This window comes from Passer domesticus, chromosome 12, assembly GCF_036417665.1.
Source record: "Passer domesticus isolate bPasDom1 chromosome 12, bPasDom1.hap1, whole genome shotgun sequence".
In the NCBI taxonomy this organism is placed as follows: Eukaryota; Metazoa; Chordata; class Aves; order Passeriformes; family Passeridae; genus Passer; species Passer domesticus.
The window spans coordinates 14,051,528-14,075,248 of record NC_087485.1 but is presented as its reverse complement, the minus strand read 5'-3'; the positions used below and the strand labels follow the sequence as shown (position 1 = coordinate 14,075,248).

The following is a 23,721-nucleotide window of genomic DNA, read 5'->3' as shown; positions in this document are numbered from 1 at the left end:
GCTGTAGTTGCCAGAGCAGTGATGAATCATGATTTCCTTCCATCCAAAGAGCCTTGGGCTTTTTCCTCATTCAAACATTTAACTTACTTGCAGGGCTGACAGAAAAGCAGTAGATTTTTTTTCCAAATATCCATTTGCCTTTCCATTTATCTACTTTGATCTAAAATATAGAACCTGATAGATGCCCTAGGTAAATCAAACATTTTCCGTCTGCCAAAACGGTTTTGCAAATGCTTATTTCATGCCATTACCATTTTTCTGTTTCTAGCAGTAAATCAAAAAGTATCAGCCATTCATCCACTTTAAAAGTAATGCCTTTCCTTAGCATAATTACACATACCCAGTGGAGATCTGTGTGCACAGTAAATCTATTCCTTTAAAAGGTTTCGCCTTAAGTACCACGGTGACATAAATTGGTGAAGCGCAAATTTATTTATTTAAAAGGTTTATTCTTTTAACTGATCGAGTAACTGTTACACATCCATTGTTTGGTTTGGGTGGGGAGGGCTTTTATTAATGTATCAGATTTAATTTTGCAGCAGATGTTTATGTAGAAAGGTCTCGCTCCTTACAGGACTTGTAGCAATTGATATGCATGTGTAATTTATTCTCATTACAGGTTTATTCTTAACTGGTGTTCAGGGGGTCTTCACTGTATCTCTAGTAGATCCTTGAGAATTAAATAGTTTAACGAATGTAATGAGCAAGCCTGAAAGAAGTACATGGAAAGCAGAATATGGATTTGGGTATTGCCTCTCCAAATTTGCAAATAATCTAAGTACGGTATTAAAAGGGAGTGAGAAATTGCCAAAAATAAATGTCTTCAAGTAATAAATGCCCCGGATGGTATTTTGGCAAAGCAAAGATTAAAAAAATGGATCTTTTCATCATTCTCATGTAAACTTGCTCATCTTTGTAAGTCATGCTTGTAGCTCTCAGGGGTGTCAAACCTAAAGCAGACAAGCCCAGCTGGTGGAAGCCTGGGAGTGAAATGATGAATTTTTTAGCAGATCTGAGTTTATTTTTAGGCTTTATAGAATTATGTTTCATTTCCCTGTGAGTGAAATTGTAGGAAGTAGCTTAGAAGAAAAACAAATTAAGAAACTTCACCAGAACAGCAAAAAATAGCAAAACACTGGACCCTAACTGCAGTTGAGCACAACATATCCTGATTGCATTTGAAATTGTGGCTACAGTTTAGTCCTGCAAATATTTACATACACGTTCAGTTTATTGCATATGAGAATTCTTGCAACAAGCAGTAAGTCTGAAGAGACAGCAGACTGCAGGTTAGGTTATGGCATGGGGAACTGAACAAAATTTCTAGTGGGAATATATTTTTTGTGGATATATTTTCCATGGTGCTGAATGTGGGAGTAAAATTCCAGGTGTCTGGATTTTGTTAAGTTATGTAGTAAAAGAAGTGTAGAAACATTACGGGAGAGAGGAGAGTTCATAGGAAGGTTCTGGGTCTGGAATCTTTTTTTGGTTAGTGAAGATAATTTCATTAACACATATTCAACCCTATGATTTCACACTATCCATTTTTTGCTGCCATTACAGAATTGTCAACTCTTTCCCACAGATAAAAAAGAAAAACTGCATTAGTATCCAAGGCAAGTCTGGGAAACTGCCATGGACCTGGGATGAGGAGATGCATATGATAGTTACAGATCTAGCAAGGGCTGGTTTTTGCAGGAAGTTTATCATGTGCAGCTACACATCCCATGTCCATTAAGGTCACTCTTTTGAGATTTCATTTTAAGTGAACTTGGCTTTTTGGGGTCTTTTCTAGTACATGGAATAAATCAGATGTTGCCATCCATCCTTTTTTTCTCAGAGTTGATGGTGGTGCTGCCATGGGGCTTTGCCTGTGATAGAAAGTGGATTAGTAAGTGACAAAGATGCCTCTTTATATCCCATGTCCTAGAATGTGCTCCTGGGAGTGCTGGGCACTGCAGCCTTCCCCACTGAAACAGCCTCCCCTCTGTTCTGCAGTTGGGAACCAAAGGAGCCACCTTAAAGGGTGAGAGAGTACCTCAGCTTCCAAACTGGCTCAATCTTTGTCTTCCCATGCTGTTTGCATCGATGCTAATCAATGTTAATTATGGTAGTGGGGCTTGTGATGTACTCATTATAAAAGCCATCCTATTTTTCTGTGCTTGTACAGTCTGTCACACAATAGAGCCCTGATTGGGGTTCCCTAGATGCTACAAATAGCAATACAATTTGTTATAATAATGAATATGTGGTTCATGGTGTAAGACTACCAAGCTCAGTTCATGGAGCTTGGGAGCATCCCTTGGCAATTGTGTTTGCTGTTACCACTGACTATGGCATTCTGGATATGTCTGGACAGTTGAGGTCTCAGCAGTAAACCAGTTAAGATTTTGTTACTGTTTTAATAGGTGCTTCTTTTTAAATTTGCATTTGAACCTGTGGGTTTTGGTGTAAGTATATGCTTGAATTTAACTGTGCTTAAAAACTCTTCAGATTCAGCATCCTCACTGTGCTGGGTTCATGATCCAGCACCCCTCCATGACTGCACTGGCAGCTGGTGGGTGCTGAAGGATGGGGGGCCAGGCTGTTTCTCTCCTAGGCTGAAGGTCAGAGGTGCAGGAGTAGGAAGGTGCTTCATCCCAGGTGCTGAGCAGCTGCTGGGTGTGTTTGTAACAAGGGTGCCCAGCTCCTGCAGGGGCTGGAAGCCCAGAGCTGGGAGCTGATGCTTTCCTTCCACCCAAAGCTGCAGCCTCCTGCTCTGTTACTAAGAGTGGACACCCAAGAGGTGCAGTCTCCTGTGATGAATTTGGTTCAGTCCTACTGTTACCTCACTGAAAATCTCAGCATAATTGTTTATATTAATTAATTTGTGTAAATAACTACATTTCATCCCCTCGCTCTGTACTGCCTTTGTGAGTTTTGGTGACTTATATAGACTTTTTTTTTTTTTCCAGAGAAAGTTTTCCAGTACTATTGCTTGTTACCTGGTTTGTTATGGATATTGGTTCCAGTCTCATTTTTTAAATTCCCACCAAACTGCATGCTTGAATTTCAGTTACTTACATGCAGTTTAGGTGTGTGATTATCTGACTGACTCTAGTTTTCTGCTAGAGTGCTGACCAAGCCTGTGTACAAAAATGTTTTAAATTGTTTAGATGTTACATTCCCTCTCTTGAGTGTGTATGTTGTTTTAAGAGGAATTCAAGTCAGTGGAGAGCTGCTTCTGTGTTTATAATTAATTTAAAATATTTATTATAGCAGCTAGATTTTTCCCTGCTAATGGTGCTTTACTGAAATTTCATGATCTACAGCACACCCTAGTGATATCTGGAAATCATGAAGTTACACCCAGTCAATTTTATTTCCTTTGTGGTGAAGCACATTTTAGGACTCCAATAAGCGAAGTCCAGGAAAGTAAATACTTAAATGCCTTTGTATTCAAAATAGGAAGTGGGTTTATAAAACAAAAAAGAGCCTTAGAAACTGAGATTACAGGCTAGTCCTCTGTGAAAAGAACATCTGTATAATGAGTTCATCTGGGTTGCAATCTATAATGTTTGACACGTTTAACAACATGGGGAAAAGCAGCCCAAGGTTATGTGAGAAGAGTGAGAAATATCTCTTGGGTTCCCATTTAGACTGGAGGGAGAAACTAGATATACATAAAAGCATTGTGGAGGAGACCTGCAGGCAGATTTCATAGGTCAGGAACACGAATGACCATTTACTCTCTTATAGCCAGAACATTAAAAATTATGCTTTGTATTAAATTCCTCCTTTTGCAGGATGTTAGGTCACTTGGTTTTTCAGGTGGTGGTACCTGTATTTAGTTTTGAATGGTCATCAGGCTCCGTATGATCCTGCAGAGTTGTGTGCACCTTCCTAACTTTTTAGGCTATCATCCACTCTGTTTTTCCTGGATTTCCACATTTCAGTCATTTATTTCCTTCTGATTTGTCTAAACACAGAGACTGTCAAGAGTTCTGGATTGGCTACTGTTGACCCCATGATGGGGTGAGAGGAGAAAGCAGGTTTTGAGAAGGAATCTGACAAAGAAGTGTAGTTAAGTAGTCAAGAAGGAAGGCAAATATTTATCAGAGGTGAAATCAAATAGGTGACATGTGGATGACACTGAAAGAAAGTGAAAGCAGTATGAGCTCAGCTTGGCTCAGCTGGAAGATCTGATCCCATATCTCTGTTTCATGTACAGAGCATTCTTTGTCTGTGTTAGGCAAATATGGGTCCTGCTTTCTGGTTCTCTCACGCATGAGAAATCTGTAATACTTTAGGGAGAGACAGGTTTCCTCTCAGACCTCTGCATTTCACTCTTGTCAGGTAATCCAAACAATAATGGAAATTAGTATTTTGTTTTATGTAAATAAAACCAAAAAGTTTGCAATAATTTATGGTATTTATTTAAATGACATGCAAATTACTTTGTGAAACTTAGGGGGGAAAGCAGCACAACTGAAACAGCACAATTGTTTCCGAGAACATTCATTTCAAATCCACATACAATATTTCATTCATGCTTAATTATTTCCCCAATGCTAGTCTAAGCATTACTAGTTTCCTTTGTCTTTTTGCTTTTGCATGCAGCATGATTAGCAGAACTGCTTGTGCTCTACCAACTCCTGCACATATGGGGTTTAGCCTCATTGTTCAAGGGGTGGAGCAACAAGCAATATGAACACTCATGCTGCCAAATTTGGCACACGTGAGCTCTCCAAAGTATACAGATACCACCCGTTTCATTTAAATCCCTGTCTATATTTTGCATTGCTACCATAATGGCAACTCCATTGTCTGGGTGTATTATTTGAAGCAGCTTTTCTCCCATTGTTTGTGCACTGTAATCCTGGAGGTTTCTGTAGTCGTCGTGAGCAGCTTACGTGAAAGAAATCCTTTAGCTTGTAGTGAACCTGCTGGCAAAGGAACAGGCCATGACTAAAGCATGAGACCTGTGATCTCTCTGAAGAAAATCTCTTCAGTAGATTGCATAATTTCTTGTTTTCATGAGACCCTATTCTCAGGTTTGGACTCAGTATTTCCTTTTGTCACCTCTGAGGCATGATGGGAGTATCAGCTGAAAAAAAAGAGCAATGATGCTGCCTGCCTATGGGTGTGTACCCTAAGAACATTTTATACACATCTCAAATACTAGCAAAGAGACACAGCTACCGTTTGTCAGAAATTTAGGACAGTTGTTTATTCTAACTGCAGCAAAGTCTTGGCCTTTTATTCTTCCATGGTATTGATTGAATTGGCACATCCTGCTGTGAGTCTTTCCAACAGACTTAGAAAACTTAATGCTTGTCTGCTTAGGGAAAAACAAAAAATTTCCTGGAACTTACTGTAGAGAAAGAGCTGCCCAGTTCTTTCTCTTTCTAGCATTCAGTCACCTGCCTGGGCAGTGCCCTCTCCTCCAGTGGTGCCTGCCTCTCGTGACTGTGTATGCACACACTGTTGTACATAAAGCCATTTAGCATTAGCTGTTCTTTACAAATTATGCCCTTTACTGGTTTTGCATGCACATAATTTTACTCCTGACACAGTCATTTGTGACATTTTTAAAGAAGTGGCTCCCAAGATTAGGGCTGCAGAAAGCCAGCAAAAGGTCCCTTCGTAATTTGCAAAGTTTCCAGTTAATTTTGTTTCCAAAGTCTAGTTCATGTTAGAGGACAATATAAATGCTATATAAACAATGCCCTACTCTTCATTTAGCTTAGTTCTTCAGAGAACCCTGCTGCAGCCACATAGGCATATTGATCCCAAAGGGTGACACCTTTGTGCTTGCATGTGACACTGACCCAGGAGACAGTATTGAAATCTGCTTAACTGTGAGTCTGAAAATCCCATTTTATATTTGAGCATTTGCAGTGACTTCTGGAAGCTTCAAATCTGGTCCATCATTGTAGAGAGTAATTCAAATTCACCTTTTCATCTTTTTGCCTCCAATTTACCATGATAAAAGAAAATCAGGTAATCTAATCTGCACAAGATGGCCTCTTTCACTCCACTGCCCAGCTGCCTGCCACTTCCCTGTGGGAACTCAGTACATCACTCCGGATGTCCAGAGCTACCGAGACAACCCTTGGGGGGCTCAGAGGCCCTGGAATGTTGCCAAAAGTACCTGGTGGCTTGACTTTGATCCTTTTAAAGAAATGACACCTGAAAGTGAGGAGATGAGAGAGTTTCAAGTCTGAATGGTGAGGGGATGTTATTCACTTGTTAGAACTTAAGTTAGAATGCACTGTACAGGGGGGTTTTATGTGTTGTACAGGGGGGTCTAGAATTCTGTACATGGATCAGGAGTCCCAAGATGGAGGAATTTGGGCGTGCCCTGTCCTTCTTCTTTCTTCTCCTTGACATCCATGTTCAGGATGATGTTGGCACGTGTGGATTGGTTCATAGTGAAGGTGCACTTGCCAACAAGAGCAGAAAGTATTGGGAAGTAAAGGTAAATATCTAATACGTAATTTTCATTATAAAAGAGACAACCGCCTCGTGGGCGGGGGAGAGTGCCTTTGGCTGTCTTGCTGATCAGACCTCGGCTGGACAGACAGAAAATCTTTGTAGATAAGAAATAATAAACTCGACTGAAGACCTAAAAGCAAGAGTCCAGACTCCTTCTTCGAGAGCGCGGCCTACCCAGAACCACCTTTTCCCGTGCTGGGGCAGAGACGAGAAACAGCCAACCCCGGCACTTCCCCTCCTGCCTGCCACCTGATCAGAACTCAAATCCAGGAATGCTGGAGAGAAGGACTCTGTGTTCCTTTGGGAAACTGGACCTCTCATTCAGCACCTCTGGAGTGGGTGTAAGGTTAGAAATTAAGTCAGCCAAGGACCCTTGGCTCTGGTGGGACTGAAATCAGCTTCTTTGTCTTACAGCACGTGTCCAAAGTAATGTGTGTTGGGGGCCTGAATTACACACGGCTGGACACGTACTGTTCTCAGACTCCAGAAGCACCAGTGCACATCTCTCACACCACTGAATAGTACCAAGCATGGAAATGTATTGCTGATGTTATTCCAGACACCTTCAAATGTCATCCATCCTTGAGACTCAAATGTTTTGTTCCTTAACTGAATGTACAATGGGCATTTTAGATCTGATTTTGATGTTTGTCTACTTGATGTATGTTAATTAGAGTTTTGACAAAAGATCAGGTGCACTATTTTAGACACACTCTGCAAAAGAGTGGCTGTAGGAGATGGGGATATTTTTTAGCTCCTCTCTGGGAATCTTTCTAGCTCCTCTCTGGTATTTTGTGTAGCTATTTTTTAACCAGGTTTTTATTTCCACATCAGTGTTCGTCCATGCTATAACCTATAAACATGTAAGCTAATTTCAGGACACTGACTTTTACATTCAGATTGCTGTAGCTTTTTTCTGAAAAGGTCACAAAATGACTATACCAGTAAACACAATTAGTGAATTAGGTTGCTGAGGAAGTAAAAAACCAACATAAATGACTACTGTAAAAGAGGCGAAAAGAGCAGGAGACAGGTTATTCCATTTGCAGGTAAGAGCATGCCTAAAGTGCCTTTAACAGCTTGCTTGGATAATGCCAGCTAGCAACGTGTGCTTTGTTCCAAAGCACTAGCCTGTATTTTTGGATCATCTTTCAAGACTGAGATGATATAAGGCAATTAATAGTGTTTTGTGACCTTCTGCACCAGTAGTCCATCTTTTTGGCATTGAAACTGATTTTGCCCAACTTGGCATTTTATCACCTAGGAGTACATGGGGATATCAAAGAGACACCTTTTACAGCAGAAGTGGAATGATTTAGTTCTCTCACACTGTTCTTCAAATTTACCATTTCTTACAAGCTGATGAGGCAAACCTCTTCTTTGCTTAATATCACATAAGGTACACAGAAAGGCTGTGAAGAGGCAGATGTTCTATAGCTTCACTTCATATGCAAAAACCTGTTATTCTTTATTTGCATTCAATTAGAAGTCAGACCCCGATGAATATCTCGTGTAGGAAATGGGGAAAAGATTTGCCATCAAGCATATGCTTTGCTTGTAGTGGATCTCAGTAACCTGCTATTGTGTCTTCCTGCAGTGATTTGGTCATTTCTACTGTATTATTTACACCTTCCAGCTCAGGGATAAAGAGTGTTAATAGGTGACAACTGGAGTTATGTTCCTGATTTTAGAAATGTTGCCTTTTCTCATTCCTTTTAAAAAGCCATTCTGCAGTTGCAAATTTCCCTTACTGAGTAGCTCTGTTTAAGGATTGAAATGCTGTAGCATTTCTTCCATATTCATTTTCTTTTTTGATACAGTTGTGCCTTGTTTGATCCTGTGAAGGCTCACCATTCTCCTGGCAATCCTGAGTATAATAGGAGGAGCTCAGAAGTTATAAAACTGTTGTGTTGTCAAGAAGGAAAGGTTCAAATGATCACTGCAAAGTGGCAGACTCTTCCAGAACAGCTGCTGTGATTGCTGTGCCCCTGTAAGAGCATACCTACCAGGGTATTACAGTACCTAGGGAAGATGGAAGTTGTCTGGAGAGATATCAGAGATAGCAGGGATAAGCAAAGCAGCTTTTCATCACTGCAGCAGAGGGGTTTTCAGCCTTTGAGGGGAAACAACAGGAATCCCATACTCTCTTAAACTGGGATGCGATTAGAAACTTGCTTTGTTACATCCTCCATCCCCTTTCTTCTCTGTGGCCCAATCTCACCACATGTTCTGGAGAACACATGGCATTTCTTCCTTTTTCCTCTTTTCTCTTTGCTTGAGCTAACATTGTAAGTCAAACTATCCTCACCCATATTCAAGGAATGCATTGACAGAAAAGGAAAAACTTGAAAGTATTTTTAGGTGCTTTGCAAACTTAGACAAACAGATCAATATTACTTCATGCACACCTCAAGTTTGGAATGGTTCTTTGTCTTGCCATTGTGATAATAAAAAATTTCAAGATTTTAAGGAAAAGAAAAGGTGCAACTAGGTGAAATGATGAAATTAATTCTGTCACATACAGTTGCCTAATCCTCATGTTTTCTCTGGGATTTTCTAGCACGGAATAAAATGTAGAGAAACAACCTTTTTTCTGTGCAAAACGATTAAGTGTCTCATCTTGGAATAAAAATATCTGTCAGGGTTTCCTGTGTAAGTAAGAGGTGTTTCAGATAATTGGATCAGGTATCTCTGGACAGTTTCTCCAGACTCAGCCTGCTTCCTATGAGTATTTTCCCAAGATGTACTAAACGACAGGCTGAAAGCCAGAATGAATCATTGTTTTGGTAGCAACAGTCCCTCTGCAGCTGAAACCATTTGTGGTGCCCCTTGGCCTATCTCTTAGTATGTCAAAAGCTGTGCAAGCATGAGGCTGAGGACACAATGAAGGAGATTGCAGTCATTTTGGGTTCTGCTGTATGTTAGGGAAGCCTTTGACAGAAATCTGCCAAGAGACTCTTCAAACCAGAATGCCAGTGCACCACTGCTGTGGGTTGATTTCTGATGCCTGCTTTTGACACATAATGAGGATTTTGGGGGTAAAAGGGAATGTGTTTTTTTATCTTGATTGTTAAAAGCATGGAGATTCTAGTAACCTGAAGAGGAAAAAAATATAAAACATCCTGATACAGGAAATGAAACAGTGAATCAATGCTGGATAAAAGATATGGGGGAAGAGCAATGACATTTATTAAGAGCCCAGCTCACCACAGTGAATAGGGAATCACAGAATGGGTCAGGTTGGCAGGGAACACAGTGGCCCCACCTCCCTGCTCCAGCAGGGCCATCCCGGAGCTCATGGCCCAGGATTGTGTCCAGGATTGCTGTGGAATGTCCCCAGTGAGGGAGACCCCACACCCTCTGTGGGCAGCCTGTTCAGTGCTCGGGCACTGCACAGGAAAGTTCTCCTCATGTTCAGGTGGAACTTCCTGGGCGTCAGCTCCTGCCTGTGCCTCTTGTTCCACTGCTGAGAGCTGGTCCGTGCTCTGCCACCTCCCTTTGGGCACTGACACAGGGATGAGGTGTCTTCTCTAGGCTGAGCAGGCCCGATTCCCTCAGCCTGTCCTCTTAAGAGAGATGATCCAGTCCCTAAACAGAGACCGAATGCAGTGAGATTATTGACAGGATCGGATGTGCAGCAGGACTGCCTTGAGCTGCTCTCATTCCACCAGCTCCTAGAATGAAAAAACACAAGAACGTCTGCACCCGGAGCAAAGGTGTCCCTGCATGTGCTCAGGAGGCCCTTCCTGAGGGGCAGGCGCGGAGCTGCGGGCTCCCCAGGTCCGTGAGGGGAGCTGCGGGATGCCCAGGTCCGTGAGGGGAGCTGCGGGTTCCCCAGATCCATGAGAGGAGCTGCGGGCTCCCCAGGTCCGCGAGAGGATCTGCGGGCTCCCCAGGTCCGCGAGAGGAGCTGCGGGCTCCCCAGGTCCGTGAGAGGAGCTGCGGGTTCCCCAGATCCATGAGAGGAGCTGCGGGCTCCCCAGGTCCGTGAGAGGAGCTGCGGGCTCCCCAGATCCATGAGAGGAGCTGCGGGCTCCCCAGGTCCGTGAGGGGAGCTGCGGGCTCCCCAGGTCCGGGAGAGGAGCTGCGGGCTCCCCAGATCCGTGAGGGGAGCTGCGGGATCCCCAGGTCCGCGAGAGGAGCTGCGGGATCCCCAGATCCGTGAGGGGAGCTGCGGGCTCCCCAGATCCGTGAGGGGAGCTGCGGCCTCTCCCGAGCCGCGGCTGCCGCCAGATGGAGCCGCCGGGCAGCGGGACCCGGGCGCGGAAAACCCGAACCAGCGCCGGGATCCAGCCCGAGCCCACCGAGCGAGAGCTGGGCTGACACACGGGCACCGGTGAGTGCTCACCCAGGAGAGGAACAGGCTGGCTCCATCAGATCCTGGCTGGGAACCGCGGGCACAATCGTATCTTAACCCGGCGGATGCATGAACCAGATTCCCGGTAACCAGATTCCCTTAAAGAACCAGACTCCTGTAAAGAACCAGACTCCCATTAACCAGATTCCTGTAAAGAACCAGATTCCCATTAACAAGATTCCCATAAAGAACCAGATTCCTGTGAACCACATTCCCGCTGACTGCAGCTGACTCAGTGATTGCATAAGGCTGTAGTGAACTTGCAACAGCATGTACAGCGTTAAGGGATATCTACCCTACACAGTTATCTTACATTCCAATTTTAGTAATTTCTATCATACTAAAAAACAGACCTAGGAAACACCCACCGATGTAGCCCTAATAACCCATGTATATTTTTAACTGGAGTAGTGAAGTAATGATTCCATTTGGCATAGTGATAAAAATTCCCTCCTTTGAGAGTTGGCAGACTTCATTGCTTTTAATTTTGCCCCTTGGAAAGCTGCTTGCAGCTGGAATTTGGGGTGTTACTTTTTAAAATGTACATGGCATTTAGGTTCTTTGCTCATTTTAGGAATTACATTTGTGTTTTACGTCCAAATCATAAAAATCAAGAGCGTCGGTAGACCTGTAACATTTTGAGTTGTTACACAGAGAGTTATTTTATGTGATCATATAAAGCATGGGGAGGTTAAGAAGTCCCCAGTGCAGCTGCAGGAAAGGGACAAAAATTGTGAGTTATACTTCTCCCTCATTTTCTCATCCTGCATTTTCGATTTCTGAACAAGCAACTGAGGGGAGATAGTTTATCTTAAATCAGACATTAAATCATAATGAAGGCTTAGTTTACAAAGCCAAAAACCTCTGTTATTAAGCCATTCTTGAGGAAATGGCAGCATTTTTAACATTTGACAGTAACTTTTCCAGGACTGTACTGGTGTTAGGAGCCAGTGTGATATTTCAGGAGCCATATGTGACACAGCTGCTTTAACGCTCGTTTGATTGCTCTATCAGACTAGCACACTGCATTTTACTGAGCTGGTGGCTGAAACAAACCTGGATGACAAGCATGCAAAAAAATTCTCAGAGTAGGGCCAGACACCATTCTGTGGCACGCAGCCCCTTCCTTTCCACCTCCATCATCCCAGCTCAGATGGGACTGGGATGTTCTGTTCCACAACCATGTTTTACAATCACAGCATTACAGAATGGTTTGGCTTAGAAGGAGACCTTGAGGAACATCTTGTTCCAACCCCCTGCCATGGGCAGGGACACGTTCCACACTTCCAGGCTGCTCCATCCAGCCTGGTCTTGGACACTTCCAGGACGGGCACCCACAATGCCTGTCCTTCCCTATGCCTCACCACAATCCAAGAATGCAATGAGAGGGAGGTGTCTTTACAAACAAAGTGTGGGCCTGCTGGTAGATTAATCCAGATACTGATAGTTGAAATAAGCAATGAAGGAAACCAAAAATTCCAGAGGAATTCCACTAATTCACATAGACTGCTGCTTACCCAAGCCCATGATAAATTCCTGGACTTACAGAAAAAGAACAGGATACACATTAGAAGACTCTGTAATAGGCAATTTGGAAAGTCTGCACCTCTCAAGTACTTCAGCCACCAGGGAAAGAGAGGGGGAAATGCAGTTGGGAAATCAGGACAAAAAGGAGGCTGCATCCTCTAGCAATCTGAGAGACCCCATGGGAAATGCCCCGTGGCCTCTCCCTTTATTCAAATAAAGCTACAGAGCTTTACTTACTCCTCTGTCTCCTTTTTGGACATAAGCCTTTGGCACTGTGAATTAATCTCCTGACACTAACTTCTAATCTAAACCTACTGGCAGTGTGAACCCATTCCCTCTTGTCTGTCACTACATGCTCTACTGAACAGCCTTGGGGCATCTTTCCTCCACCTTCCCTTCAGGCACTGGAAGGCCGCAGTGAGGTCACCCCAAGCTCCTCTTCTCCGGGCTGAACAATCCCAGCTCTCCCAGCCTTTCCTCGCAGGCGGGGCGCTCCATCGCTCCCACCACGCTGCCGCCCCTCTGGGCCCGCACAGAGCCCGTGTCCAGCCGGGCGGCGCTCCCGGCCCGGGGGCGGCACTGTGCGGCGGAGCAGGCGCGGAGGTCCCGGGGCCGCGGCGCCCAGCCCGGCGCTCCGCGGCCGGCAGAGCGGAGGGCGGGCCGGGCGCTCCGCGGGGCTCCTCCTCCGGCACCGCCGCTGTTTCCTGCCGGCCGGCGGAGAGCCGGGCGCTGCCGCCGCAGGTAGGCGGGGGAGAGAGGGGAGGAGGGAAGGAAGGAGTGGTGCGGCGGAGCGCGCCGCTGGCTCTGTCCGTGAGGGCTCCGCGCCCCGGGCAGCGCCATGGGCCCGCGCGGTTTGCGGGTGCGGCCGCGGGGCCGCGCTGCGCGGGAGGGAGCGCCGGCGGAGCCGCCCCAGCGCCTGCGGCCGGGCCCGGAGCTGGACCCGGGGCCGTGGTTCGTGCGGCGCTAGTGCCCCTGAGGACCTCCAGGCCCCGCTGAAGGGCCCTTCCGCTGCACAGAATCCCCGAGTCATGATGGTGGGAAGGGAGCTCTGAGATCGCCCAGCCCAACCCTCCTGCCCAAGCAGGGCCACCCCGAGCAGGTGACACGGGAACGCGTCTGGGTGGGTTTTCAATGAGCATGTCATTGCTCATTTCTCCAAGTCACATTGCGGCTAGAGCCATGCTGCAGCAACAGTAAACCTGGCATTGATAGGAAAAAAAATAAAGAAATAGCTATAGTGTAATTAAATTTCGACGATTTCAAAGGATTTATAATTAGATTTTATGCTCAGCCTATTTTAGTCATAACATTTTTAATAAATTTTAAAGCATTCAGAACATGTTGATTAATGAGATGAAGTTTCATGTTTTTGCAGTGAGTCAGGGAAAACATCTTTCATTTTCAGGCTTATTTCTGGTCTTGAAGATACCACTGCTGTGTGCTGTGCTAAGTACCTCTACAGGGGAACAGCTCTGCTGTTTGTGTTTCTGACTGTCAGCTCTTTCCTGTTTCGTAACTGAAAGTCTCATTATTGGCTTCAGTATCAGCTAGCTGATGAAAGTGACCTGTGACTTTTTTCAATACAGCCTTCAAAATGGAGAAACTGGCTAGGAAATGGGGGAAAGAATCACTCTTACTTCATAATTAGAAGGACAATGAATGAGGTCTGTAAAAATTCAAGGGCGGAAGGAGTTATGGCCAGTCTTTCACAGATGCTTTGTAATTTAGCAGACCAGGTAAGCTGGGTATCCTAAGTGCCTAGACATGTTAGGTGCCAAATTTCCTTTTATCTCAGTGGAATGAGATCATTCCCACTGAATATTTAGCTGCATTTTTAGGCATCTAAGAACATTGTAAAATGGGCTTCTAGGTCCCTACAAGTAGTTTGCTGATCTAATGAGTAAATTTGTTACCTCTTGTGTTAAATGAACCTATTAAGTGCTTTGATTATATTACATGCTTTGATAAATACACAGAAGAACAGCAATGCTCTTAAGGCCACAGTTCTTACAAAACTATATTAAAATGCTCTTTTATGCATTTCAGTTCAATTCAGGTTGTCTAGCAAATAGAAGAGTTTCTTACCATTTCCTCATGTAATTGAAACTAAAAGAAATCTGAGTAAATATATAGTCAGTAACATTATTACAGTAAATATTTGTAGATATAGTGAATCCTCGTGGTTAGGAAAAAGAGTAACAAATGCTGAGGTGAGAATGTCAGTAAGCATATTTTAACTGTTATGCCACCATGCAGGAGTAAACCTTTCCTTAGCAAAATAAAGGAAAATTGCAAATTGAACCTTGCAGAGCAGATTCAAAACTGGTATAATTACTGGCTGCTGATGCCAGTCATGACTTAGACAGGACACCTGCTTTGCAGGGTCCAAGTACTAGATGAGGCTGTAAAGGTAGGATTTTCAGAAAGTGATGGTTTAGGAGCCAGATGCTGCTCGTGCTTACAGGATGTGTGGGGACCAGAAATGAGATAGTGCTCCTTTGCAGATGGGCTCAGGATCTTGAGTCCCTGTCTGTCCACCAGCTGTTATTGAAATTATTGATGGACTTCTGGCCTGTTCAATCAATCAATCAATCAATCAGGTGATGTTGTCCTGCACACTGTTGTTTGTGAAGTTGTGTTCTTTAGTGTGTCTCAGTGTGTGAGTGCCTTGTGTTTGGATTTTCTCCAGTGATGTTCTCATATTTCTTATGAAAGGTTGCAGTTCATAGAGAGTTGTTGCTGTACAGTTGAGACAGAAGAAATTGTCACCTCCCATTCTTGTGCATCACCATATGGCATCCCCTATACGGACAGGCACAGGTAAGAAGATTTATGTGTGCATCTTCTCAGTGGGTTTGGAATGTGCTGTGTGGGTGGGATTTGTGCTGTGCACGTGGCAGAGATGTTCCCTCAGTTCCCTCCATGAGAAGCTGTAAGGAGCAGTGAGGACAGCTCAGTGGTGGGGCAGGCTGGGTGCTGCTGGGAATGTCTCCTGTGTGGGCATTTGGGAAGAGGCTCATTGTTCTCTGAGTGGGATAGTGAGTGCAGGGCTGGAAGGGCTTTTGCTTGTCTGAAGTCATCATTTGGTGAAGGGGAAGGAGGCTGATGAGATGGGAATGTTACCCTGGGAGCAGCTGAAGTGAGGCTCACACCATTGAGTCACCTGGGAACCCTCTGCTGCTGTTTGTGTTAGCAGGACTTTCAGTGAGTTGGGGATGATGATGTTGTTGTTTTAATTCTTTCTGTGGCATTTTTCTTCTGAAGGAAACCTGCTGGCTGTAGACTCAAGGTTGAGATGTTGGAACATGATCTCTTTGGAGAGGGAGAGCAGGAGCATTGCTCACTTTGTTCCCTGTCCTTGGGGAGAAAGTGAGGGAGGGAGCATCAAGTGAAGTACAGAATCTAAGACTTGGGATGAGTATTGGGGAGACCACAAAGACACAAGGAAAGCAGCCATCAAACTGCAGTAGAACAAAACCATTGCACAACAGAGCTTGATTTCTCAGCAACTTCATGTTCTGGAACTCTTGGGTTTGGTTTTCTCTTGAGGTGTTAAAGAGTCTCAGTACCATGTGAAGTCAGTAGGAGCTGTGGGGACTTAGCTGCACACAGTTTGAAAGCTGCACACAGTTTTATGGATGTTGACATTTCTATCCCTTCATTAGACCAAAGCCAGTGTTTGACAATTTTGGTGTTTCCTAATGCTTGGGTGAATTCAGTAGGGAACAACTGGTTGCTAGAATCAAATTGCACATTAAGTTACTTGTCAGTTACACCATCAGAATTTGTAAATGTTTTTGGCTATCATGTGATTGTTCCTCTAAGACATAAAATTTACAGCTCCTTCTGTGCTGTCCTGGTTTAGGATCCTTGCTCCTTTGTAGCACCAGTGGCATTCTGCAACATGCCTGTCTTCACCTTCTGCTTGTTCGTGATTCTGATCAGTAGGTTGATGTCAGATGTAACTTTGACCTCCACGTTGTTGCACTTGGCTTCTCACAGACCCCACCACTGTGTGAGGTGTTAGAGCTTTGCAGCTGCAGACCTTTATAAACCTTCTCTTTGATTTCCTGAGCTAGCTGGGCAGCTGTTGACAGTTATTTATTTTCTTGGCTGCTTGTCCCAATAGCAGGTTAAATACTTTTGTGATGTCTCTGTTGCAACTTGTTAGTGTATTGTCAAAATACCCTTTAATGGCCTGTGGTGTGTGATAAATAAGTACCTGCTCACTGAAAATTGCCTGATTGAGCATCTTGATTCTTAATTGAATTTTTTCAAAGAATTAATAATTCTTTGTGCCAAATGTAGAAATCTGGTATTAATTTACATCTTAGGACATAGTTTAGGTGGCTCCCACTTGTGCTCTGTATGTACAGTTAATAAAAGGCCAACCTTGCATGTGCTGTGCCTCAGGTACAGTGTTCACTAGTGTTCTCTGCTGCACTTAAATTATAGTGAATGTGACAAGAGATCATAGCAATACCTGTAAGAGTTTAGAGAAAATGAGTGGTCCTTGTCAAGACTTTGAGAGTTTTGAGTGTGTTGCTCCCATCTAGAATTAAGCAGAACCCACAATGCTATGCCAAGAACCTTTTTCACTCAAGGCAAAAGAGCCCAAATAAATGTTCATTTTGCAAGTGCAAATTTCATCTCGGGCAGTTGTGAGGGGAGTGAAATGGTGAGTAATACAGGACAGAAAACCTTCTTTCATTGTCTCTAGGGTCAATAAGTTTCCGCTTTATATTGAGGGTGTTTAATGAGTTCCAAATTTGCTTCCCACAGATTCACACATGACCGGACAGCAGTGTGATTACCACTTGCCTTATGGCCTGGCTATTTTTTAACTTTAGATCAATTACTCTTTGAAGGTAGTTATTAAGGAGTGTTTTATTTATCCAGAGAAACCAAGGGTAGCTGGTGACCTTTGCCATGTCACCATGAGGACACCTCGCAGTACTGGCCCTGTGGAGGATGGTAGTGCAGGTGACTTTGGGCAGCCAGCTTCAACCCAGTGCTGGAACCTGGTGCTGCAGCTGCAGGCGTGTCTGCACACAGAGCATACTTGCACTTCTGCTCCAATGAGATTGCCTTAGGAAATGGTAGCACTCCCTCAGTTTGAGGGGGCAAGGCTGATTATCTCACCATCAGTGAGAGCCCTGGGCTGTCAGCTCTCCAACTTGTGTCATCCCACCATGATGCAGAGCCTCCATCCTGGAGGGCTTTGTGTGACTGAATTTAGCCCAGAGAGGAGATGCAAATGGTTTTCAGCACTTTGGGTTAGTCTGAGACATGGCACAGAGGTGAAGCACAAGCACAACTCAGTGTCTGAGAGGAGGGAGTGAATCCTGCAGCCCTTCAGGCTGCTCAGGGCTGTGTGAATGGCACTCTGAGTGGACAGCTGCTCACCTTTGCTTAGAAAGGTGAAAAGAAACACTTAATTGTCCTTTTCCAGGCCTGGCAGTGGGAGCTGTTCCAGTTGTATATTTTGGGGTTTGTCCCCACTGCTCTAGGACAGGCAGAGCAGCCATTTGTTCATGCCTTGGAGCTTGAGCCCTCTGGAATGAGATAATCTGTAACTCTGGGAGCAGAGTGTGTGGCTCTGCTGTCACTGACCAGCACACTCTGCCACTCTGAGCCACTGCTGGGTCATCAGCCTGCCAGGAACCCAAAAGCAGCTGTGGAAAAATGGTGAGCTTGGATGTTCCCTTGAGACTGGCACAAAGATGAATGAAGGACTGGCAGAAATCAACTCCTTGATGAACATCCTGCTGTGCCTCTTTGCAGCTATGGAGCATAGGTGGTCCCTTCCCAAAAGCCAGAGCTTTCTTCAGTGCCAGCAGTGCTTGGCTCCTGCAGTGCCATGGGTGATTTGCAGTCAGCCATTTTGGTGCAAAAGAAAGCTTTCTCTCTTGCAGTAGTTCATTTTTAATATGAAAAGTTGTGAGATACCACTCCACTTGCCCATTGCTTTGGGGAGATGTATTCAGGAAAGACTCTGAGGAAAGATTTCTGATCTGTTCAGGAAAGCCCAGTTGGCCTGGGCAGAGATGGTATTGCACACATTGGGACAAGAGGTTTTCTAGGGTCTGAAAAACCCCAAATGCTGATCTGTTCTATAGTGCTGACATTACATGTGCAATGAGAAATCTGCAACTTGTGTAGATGTGATTTTATTTTTAATCCCACTGAATGCTATTTTGTTAATTTTCATTATCCCTGGAAGCCCTTTCCTCAGCTGCTGTGCAGAGTGGGATTTCTGTAGTGAGCAGCAGCAGCAGCAAGTGAATGAGGGGGAGAAGTTTTGCTCTCAGGTGCTTGTTGTCAGGGACAGGTCTGTGTCCCTTGCTGAGGACATGTGGCAGCATTGCACACGCTGGGCTCCTGTGTCTCTGCCTGCTCCTCCATGAGACTCTCGTGGCATCTGTGCTCTGAGTGCTGACTGCCTTATCCACCCAGCCCTGCCTTTGTGCTGGCCTGGCTGCAGAGCACCTGAGCACCCAATGTCCCAGCACCAGGTCTGTCCTGCGACACTTCTCAGGCACTTCTTGGTTGCTGCAGACAGCCTCCTGCCTTCAGAAATCTGCATGCAAGTGTTTAAACATGGAACCAAACAGGGAGAAGATCTGATATGTGAAAATAATTGATGGGTTTGTGGTAAAAATTGGGACAATGAGAAGCTACCTGACAGATTAGTCAATTATAATCTGCTAGCTGTGGCAGAGTGAAACTCTTGTCTTTTTCCTAGAGCTGTGTGTGATGCTGAACACACGTGGGAATTGTTCAGGGCAACAGCAATGTACTGAAGAATTTGATTCTGTAGGATCTCTAAATTAGTTATAAACCCTTTTTTTTCCTGGTCTAATGTGAGCTCTCATTGGCCTTTTTCAGTAACCTTCAGCACACAATGCACGTGGTGGTTTTCTGAGATTCAAAAGAGAAAGCAGTATTTCCTGTGTTTGTCCTTTAACACAAGGGTTTTCTTCCCCCCAGATTCATTTAGCAGCTAGGTTTAGTCTTGTTTGCAGCTATCAAAAGATAACTTAAAACATCTTCTGCAGGATTTGGAGACGCCGGGATGCCGGTGCGTGCTGATGATGTGATGGCGCTGCTCAGCCACATTGCCACGGTGAAGGGCATGAAAGCTGCTGTCTCCAATTCTGGCCGGGGAGCCATGCTCACAGGTGCATCAGCATTTGTGGGGGGCATGCTGGGAGGCCCTCCTGGAATCGCTGTAGGTAAGTGTGCTTTGCTTTAGGAACAAGAGGATGGTTAAATCTTAGACATCAATGCTTCTGGTGGCTTGTGCATTAAGTGCCCCTAAATCAGGTATTGATGTTCTCATGGAAGTCCCTTGAAGATGAATTCACCCATCGTCAGCTTTCAAGTATTTCTGTGCTGTCTTGGGAAAAATTGCTCACTGAGTAAAAGCTGCAAATGAAGAGTTTTTGTCTAATGAAAAAGTGCATCCCTGTGAGTGCCTAGATGACTTTTTAGGAAGAGTCTCTGGGGGTGGCAGTTTTGGTGGCAGGGTCAGTTCTGCCACCTCTCCATTGGCAGGGTTCTCTCTCTCTCTCTCTCTCTCTCTCCTTGCTTCATTCCATCTGTCCATCCATCCCAGGCCGTGTGTGCTGCGGGCAGTGCTGCCCTGTGCATTGCTGTGCTGCACTCACACTGCTGCTGGAGGGGAGCCCTGCAGGGCTGCTGGGCTGCTTTCTCAGCAGCCAGGGGCCCATCAGCTGTAGATCCGTGCCTCTGCTGTCATCCTGATAACCTGGGGCCTTCCACTCAGCCCAGCATGTCTTGTCCTCCTGGCGAGGGTGGGCTGTGCCCCTGGTAGATGAAAGCCTGCATGTGTCTGATGGGCTTGGTCTCTGAGCACCTGCAGGGTGGCTTCAGGTGTGTGGGACACTGCAGTGGGTGACTCTTCAAGAAGCAGAAAGCTTTGACCACTCTGGGAGTATCTAGTAAGAGATGATGACACTGCTGAGGCAGTTGTTGCTCTGCTCTTTTCCTTGGGCAAGGTTTTCTTCAGCAGTCGAGCTTCCCCTGAGCCAGTGTCCCAGGGAGTGTTTTGGTTCTGGTTTCTGGCTTGAAGCTGTTAATGTTGATTGCAGAAATGGTTTCTTTATGGTTGCTGTGGATGTAAAGAGGTTTTTAAAATCCTTTTTGATGCTTTGTATTTTGTGTATAAATCTAGTTAAAGCAGACACATACACAACTCTGTCTTGATTTCTGATCGTGTTGGGAACATTGTTGGTGAAGGCTGTGGATGGAATTCCAGGCTTTAACATTAACTGATAAAGACTAACGATTTTATTTGTTTCCTAGGAGGAGCACTGGGTGGATTGCTTGGATGGATGACTTCTGGACAGTTCAAGTCAGTCCCTCAGGTTTTAATGGAGTTGCCTGCTGCTGAGAAGCAGAAACTCTGTGCTGAAGCCATGGCTGTTGTCAAGAACTTAGACTGGACTGATGCTGCTCAGCTCATTGCTCTTGTAATGTCAAATACTGCTCTCACAGAAAAGGTATTAGGAGTGCTGACCACTTTCCTTACCAATGAGTTCAAAGCACAACTAAAATATGGAGAATAGTCCACTCCAGAGCAGGATTTTTATACTGGAATTGCATTTTACTCCCATAATTGTGATTCTTCAACACAACAATTGGTGGTGTTCATTACTAATTACAAATATATGCTGATCTAAGTTTGGGATTTTGGTGTTTGGGGGTTTTTAAATTTTTATCATTGTTGTTATCATTTTCGATTCGTGTGGATTTGGAAGCATAGTATTAGGTTACTGCATTATCCTGACACTGACCTGCTATGAAGTTTTGGATTGCTCTGCACTAGGACCAGTTCAAATTGCTAAAGGGAATCATGCTGCTCCTAGGCTAATGTGTCACTTGTGAAAATTTTCAAAGTCCTTTTGTTTTATTTTGGAGACTTGATTCTATTTGTTGAAGTGCTTTAATTTTTTTCCCCTGGGAATGACATGTAAGGTGCCAGAGCAGCTGGGGCACTTTGAAGAATTTTACCTGTTGTTTGTTTCAGCCCTGCAAAGGAAAGTTTTACAAGGAAGTACATTGCTGTGAACTCAAAAAACTCAATCCATACTTTGTTTGTCTCTTTTTTATTGTAATTCTTGAATTATCTTTTTATGTAAGAAGGAAAGCAAATTCTTAAACAAGATTTCAAGAAACAGGAAAACACACTGTGAACACTTTCAATTCAATTTTCACCAGGTTCCTGTGCCCTGGGATGGGAGGGTGTGGCATTAAAAACATGGGGAGCTGAATCTGCCAGTTTTGTGTGAGCCCCAGGATGAAGGTTGTCATTTGAGCATTGGTTTCTTGCTTGAGTCTGTACAGCTGGTCCTTGGTTTTCATTAAAATCTTAAGAAGAAGCCTCCTCTTGATCTGTGTGTTGCTTGAAATGGAAGGAACCCTTGAGGAGCTCAGGCAGGCCTGCAGTGGGCAGCCAGCAGCTGGCAGCAGCAGTGCTGCTGGGCTGGGCTGATGTGCCAGCTGCACTGTTACTGTGAGCACAAATGCTGTGGGGCTGAATGGCCCAGCCAGTTGGTCACGTTGGGTTTCGAGGCACTCGTAAGAGAAGTTTGTAGGTAGGAAGATGTGCAGGTGTGCCTTCTTGTTATGTAGGACCCGTGGAGCTGCTGATGCACTGGCGGCAGCGGTGCCTGCGGGTGAGCGTGGAGAACTTGGTCTGCGTGCAGCGCATGCAGATGTCCGTGGCCTTGTCTGGGATCCAGGGAGCCGCGGGCTCCCTGCAGGGCTGCCGGCCCGTCTTGGTCAGCAGGTGCTTGATGCACTCCTCCAGGTGGCTGATCCACTCCTTCCTCTCCGTCAGGGAGGCTGCGGACACCACAAAGGACTTCTTGGAGGTTTTGATCATCCAGCGGTTCTTCATCTGCAAGGTGTCCGGCAGTGTCTCCAAAGTGACATCTTCAAGGGGGATGATGTGCTGGGAGTTGTACTTCCTTTTGTTGATGATGATGCTGCCGTAGACGAGGATGTCGTTGAAAAGGAAAAAGATGCGAGGCTTTGGCTTCTTGCGGCATTCTTTGGTCAAAATCCCTTCTCCCAGCAGCACCCTGCCCGGCAAGGCCAAGGGCTGCCCAGAAGCCCCAAAGCAGTTCTCCACAGCAGCGATGCGCTGGCTGTTGATCTCCGTGTTTGCAAGATGGTCCACCATGGCCAGCTCCCTCTGAAGAGAGGAAACAAAGAGGGAAGAGGTGAAACTGCAGACATTGCACCAGGTGAGGGTGAGCAGCCAGTGGATGCACAGGGGAGATGCTCCTGGTGCAGTCTGAGGCTACAGGTGATCTCATGAGCACTCCTCACTTGGGTTTGTTACCTTTCTAAATAAAATCTTCAAACTTTCTGACCCCATTTTGCAACAGCCCAGGCTGGACTGGGATGGTTCATTTTGCAGCAGTGGAAGCCCCTGAAGGCAGAGCCAGGTGTTCCTGGTTGTGCTTTTCACCAGTCTTCCTGTGTGCCCTTAGAAAAGAAAGCTGCTTGGTCTGAACCTGATTTGATGCAGATCCATAGATCTGCACAAAAGGGTCTTGAGAGCAAGGCTCCTGCTTCTGACTGCACACCTACTTTCTCAAGGATTGCTTACTGACACACACTCCCACAGCTCCATTCTGGGCCAGAGCTGAGGCAGGAACAAAAGCAAACTCTGTGCTATCACTTGTTCCTGCTGGTCTTCCATGCATGACAAAAAGGGTAAATAAAAGAAATTACAAAAGCCCCTATCATGTGAATAAACCAACTCAGAAGCTACGCCATTCCTCTGTTATCCCAGGATTGATGTTGCTTCCAAATTCAGGACACATCATTCTGAAAACAGTGAGCTCTGCTGTAGGGGAAATGGAAGGGAGCACACTCATGTCTCCCACACCTCTGCACCCTCCTTCTCACACAGTCTGGGGGTTTGCCATTGTGCTGTGCTTTCGTTCCAACAGGAAGCCCAGGTAAGGGCAACCCTGAAGCGAAAGCAGCTGCTTGCTCTTGGCAGTCTGCAGTAAGGGAGGTGCTCCCTGGCAGTCGATTTCCTCCTTGCCCCTTGCAGGCTGGAGGGTGCTGCCCAGGGCCAGCTGGCCATGGGAATGTGAGTCATTTCCTCCTGCAGAGAGGTAGCTCAGCCATCACAAGGCACATCACAGGGACTTGTGTTGTTAGTCTGGCTGCTGCTGATGGGTAATGGAAGCACTCATGCAGAGCTGCTGTGCACTGGTATCCCGGTGCTCTTTGCCCAGAATCCCTGCTGCCAAGGAGGCTGGAGAGAAGGGGGAGAGCAGGCAGGATTTCCAGAATTTGATGGTTTAGGAGCCAGA

At 45.3% G+C, this 23,721-nt stretch overlaps 2 protein-coding genes and 1 long non-coding RNA gene across 7 annotated transcripts; 1 reads left to right on the top strand and 2 right to left on the bottom strand.

Moving 5' to 3' along the window:
- Window positions 1–6,404: 6,404 nt before the first annotated feature.
- On the bottom strand, window positions 6,405–12,811 carry LOC135279303 (uncharacterized). Its single transcript, XR_010346595.1, has 3 exons — window positions 12,599–12,811; window positions 10,826–10,949; window positions 6,405–10,065 (listed from the first exon to the last, which is right to left on the bottom strand). It is a non-coding gene; the product is annotated as an uncharacterized LOC135279303 (long non-coding RNA).
- Window positions 12,812–12,966: 155 nt separating this feature from the next.
- LOC135279301 (protein C19orf12 homolog) lies at window positions 12,967–21,765 on the top strand. 5 transcript variants are annotated; one of them, XM_064386581.1, is made up of 4 exons: window positions 12,967–13,102; window positions 15,077–15,181; window positions 19,420–19,596; window positions 20,690–21,765. In XM_064386581.1, the coding sequence occupies exons 2-4, from the start codon at window positions 15,154–15,156 to the stop codon at window positions 20,950–20,952; spliced, it is 468 nt and encodes a 155-aa protein (XP_064242651.1). In that variant the 5' UTR covers window positions 12,967–13,102; window positions 15,077–15,153; the 3' UTR covers window positions 20,953–21,765. The 5 variants fall into 5 exon arrangements, with proteins under 5 accessions (XP_064242651.1, XP_064242653.1, XP_064242654.1 ...); XM_064386583.1 differs by lacking the exon at window positions 12,967–13,102 and adding an exon at window positions 13,151–13,460; XM_064386584.1 differs by lacking the exon at window positions 12,967–13,102 and adding an exon at window positions 13,151–13,481.
- A 245-nt stretch (window positions 21,766–22,010) lies between these two features.
- LOC135279713 (pleckstrin homology domain-containing family F member 1-like) lies at window positions 22,011–23,018 on the bottom strand. The gene has a single exon (XM_064387165.1). The coding sequence runs from the start codon at window positions 22,569–22,571 to the stop codon at window positions 22,011–22,013; it is 561 nt and encodes a 186-aa protein (XP_064243235.1). The 5' UTR covers window positions 22,572–23,018.
- Between the last annotated feature and the right edge of the window lie 703 nt (window positions 23,019–23,721).